At 34.9% G+C, this 3,112-nt stretch overlaps 1 protein-coding gene across 1 annotated transcript in view; it reads left to right on the top strand.

The window, feature by feature from the left end:
* The window catches only part of LOC129742284 (uncharacterized), a 5,309-nt gene extending 2,878 nt beyond the window's left edge, over positions 1 to 2,431 (top strand). Inside the window, exon 3 of the mRNA XM_055734166.1 lies at positions 2,401 to 2,431. Within this exon, the coding sequence (XP_055590141.1) occupies positions 2,401 to 2,431 (31 nt within the window). The remainder of the gene's footprint in view (positions 1 to 2,400) is intronic.
* Positions 2,432 to 3,112: the final 681 nt, after the last annotated feature.

The raw sequence follows: 3,112 nt of genomic DNA, 5'->3' as shown, positions 1-3,112 counted from the left end.
ATGTCCACGTGGTATATGAACGGCCCACAGATGAAAATTAATATTAAGACTCTGCGGGACATCGACACTCGACCAGTACTGATCTTATATGTATGCAAGATGGTTTCATGTCATAGAATGCAACACTTGGGCCTTACAGAACCGCAAGAAGTGGGTTTGAATCCCACTTGGGGACACATGTTTTTCAACATTGATTTTCAGCTGTCCTGTTTCCAATAGTTTCAAATTGATCCATTTCAACACCTTATTTTTTGCTGAATATTGGAGTCATAACGTTTCACAGGATTAATTTAAAAAACATATTTCCCTTATTTCATACATAATTTGTCGCAAATTTTATACTGTACTAGCTGATCCCATACGAACTCCGTTTCGCTTTCAACTTGGAATATGTCATGAACAGTTTGTATGTCCCTGTTGTTTGGCCCCTTACATCGAATTTATTATCTGAAATTCATTGCTCGTCCCTCAGAACTCTCGTGTACCAATTTTCATCTAAATCCGATGTATAATAACGACCATATCGCATTAACAGTGAATAGTTAATATGGACGACCCCTGTTTGTAATTTGGATAAGTGAAATCGATTGTTTGTCCCTAATAACTCCTATGTGCAAATTTTCATCCCAATCCGATGTATAAAAACGTCAATATTACTAAGATATTGAAAAATTGATATGGATGACCCCTTTTGTCGGCCACTTACACTGAATTTGATTCCTTGAATTGATTGCACGTCACTCAAAACTATCGTATACAAAATTTTCATTTCGTCAATATCGCAAAATCAGTTAACAGTTAATATGGACGACCCCTTTGGATGACTGCTTACACCAAATTTGACACCTGAAATCAATTGTTCGTCTTTCAAAACATTCATGTGCAAATTTTCAACACAATCCGACGAAAAGTAACGTCAATATCGCGAAAACTATATTTGTCTTGTATGGAAGACCCCCGCCAGAAGGAGTCATCCGAAAATCTGAAAACATTTTACATCATTTCTGGTCGTAATGAGCATTCATGCCAAAATTCAGACCTCTAGCTCTTAAGACAGCTGAGTCTATAGAGGACAAACAAACAAACAAACAAACAGAAATTGCTTTTTATATACACGGAGAAAAAAGACGACAGTTGTTCCAATTATTTCAGCTTGTTATACCAATAATCGAAATGCAGTTGATTTTTTCGCATTCAACTACTTTTATAATAGATTCAACTACAAACTTCTAATTGTCCTTACGCAATCAACTATCAATATAATGCATTCAACTGTATGATTTATTTTACGCATTCAACTATATATACAATAGATTCAACTACAAACTGCTGATTGACCTTATACAATCAACTATGAATATAATAGATTCAATTGTAATGGTATAATTGATTCAATTGAAATGGTATAATTGATTCAACTGTAGATATGATAGATTCAACTACAATTGTATAATTGATTATAGGCGTTCAACTATAAATATAATAGATTCAACTATAGTGGTATAATTGATTCAACTGTAAATATGATAGATTCAACTGTAGTGGTATAATTGATTCAATTGTAAATATGATAGGTTCAACAACAATTGTATGATTCATTTTAGATATTCAACTTTTCATATAATTAATTTTACTACTTTTATGATTGCAATTTTATTTTAACATTTTATTTTATTTTAACATTGAGTATTTCCAGGTATGCGTGTAGTAATGATGCAGGGAAAAAAAACGACGACATGTACCGGCAGGTAAAATTCTAGCGTAACATTTCATAAGGGCGAAACTAGCAGTTAGCTCGAATAGAGAAAAACGCATTTGAAATTACGGAACATCTAATCAAATCCTATTTAAAAAATCGACCACTTTTTGTACAACAAAATCAAAAAATGTGCATTATATTCACTTATTGTTCGTTGGTTATCAAGAACTTTAACTTTTTCCACTAAATTTCAGAGATTTTCGAGTTTCGCCCTTTATTGTTTTCGATTCTAGTTACGCCTGCAAGTTTCGCCCAATTGATCGGCCGTTTTTGTTTTGGTTTTGAAGTTACACGGACAGAAAAAACAACCCACTCTAGGTAATTTTGACGTAAATCGCCACTTCAGTGCAGGAACTTACTAGTAGGTTAAAGCACAACAACCCACTAGTAGGTAGTTGTGCTTTAAGGTCCCAGTGGGTGAAAATGATGTACTTTGTTAATTTTTGGAAAAAATTGAAATAATTTGTAAAATTCATGCTTTTATGCTTTTGGACTTGGAATTCAGATACTTTAAGGTCAAACGGTTGTTTTATGAGGAGTTTTTCATAAAATAATACATTTATTTCCATTTTTTTCGAACATGGTCATATTTTTTTAAATACTTTTTTCACTGCTTTTGAGTTTGTGAAATACTTTCCTAGGGATATCGATGAGCAACTGCGAACTCGTTAATTCGAAGTATGTCGGATTGTTCGAACAAGTTCCTTACATTCATCACAACTGTCAGTTCCTGTAACAAAAAAGAACAAATCCGGTAAGTAGTAAAATTGATAGGTGGACATGGAACATCAAGTAAAGGAAATAGTAAATCAAATTAACTTACCTTGAATCATGAATGGATTTCATAAAGTTGATCGAGGACTCCTCACGATTCGGATCATGACAAACGATTACTTTGCTCAGAACGTTATGCAGCTACGGCGTTGGATATTTAGTCCCCTAAAGATTTTCCCGATGAGCTGATGATTGGCCTTTAATCTTCCCCCTCCCATCCGTACAAATCCATTCGTCGGTCTCATCGGGTTTTTTTTGGTTGGCTGAAAAGTAAACATCTATAAGTGGACTTCCTTAGATAAAAATAATATAAAAAATCACCTAATGTCGATGAGGGGAATAATTCTTCCTATGATTGCGGGAGCTATTGGGAGGATTACCGATGCCGCTTCCGATCATCCTCATCCTGATTGTTACATGAAATTCACATTTGCTTCTTCTGAAGGAGTCATGCTTTTGCAGCTTTCGCCGATCCCCGCAAGAATTAACAGATTCCGGAAAGGCTGCATTGAGGCATGTAAATTTAGCTGGCTGCTGGGGCTGCCGTTGGCAATAAAGGCTTTGGGTGAAGGATCCGGT

The sequence above is a fragment of the Uranotaenia lowii genome, chromosome 2 (genome assembly GCF_029784155.1).
Source record: "Uranotaenia lowii strain MFRU-FL chromosome 2, ASM2978415v1, whole genome shotgun sequence".
Classification (NCBI taxonomy): Eukaryota; Metazoa; Arthropoda; class Insecta; order Diptera; family Culicidae; genus Uranotaenia; species Uranotaenia lowii.
Note: the sequence above shows the minus strand (reverse complement) of the source record. Positions and strands in the feature narration are given on the sequence as shown.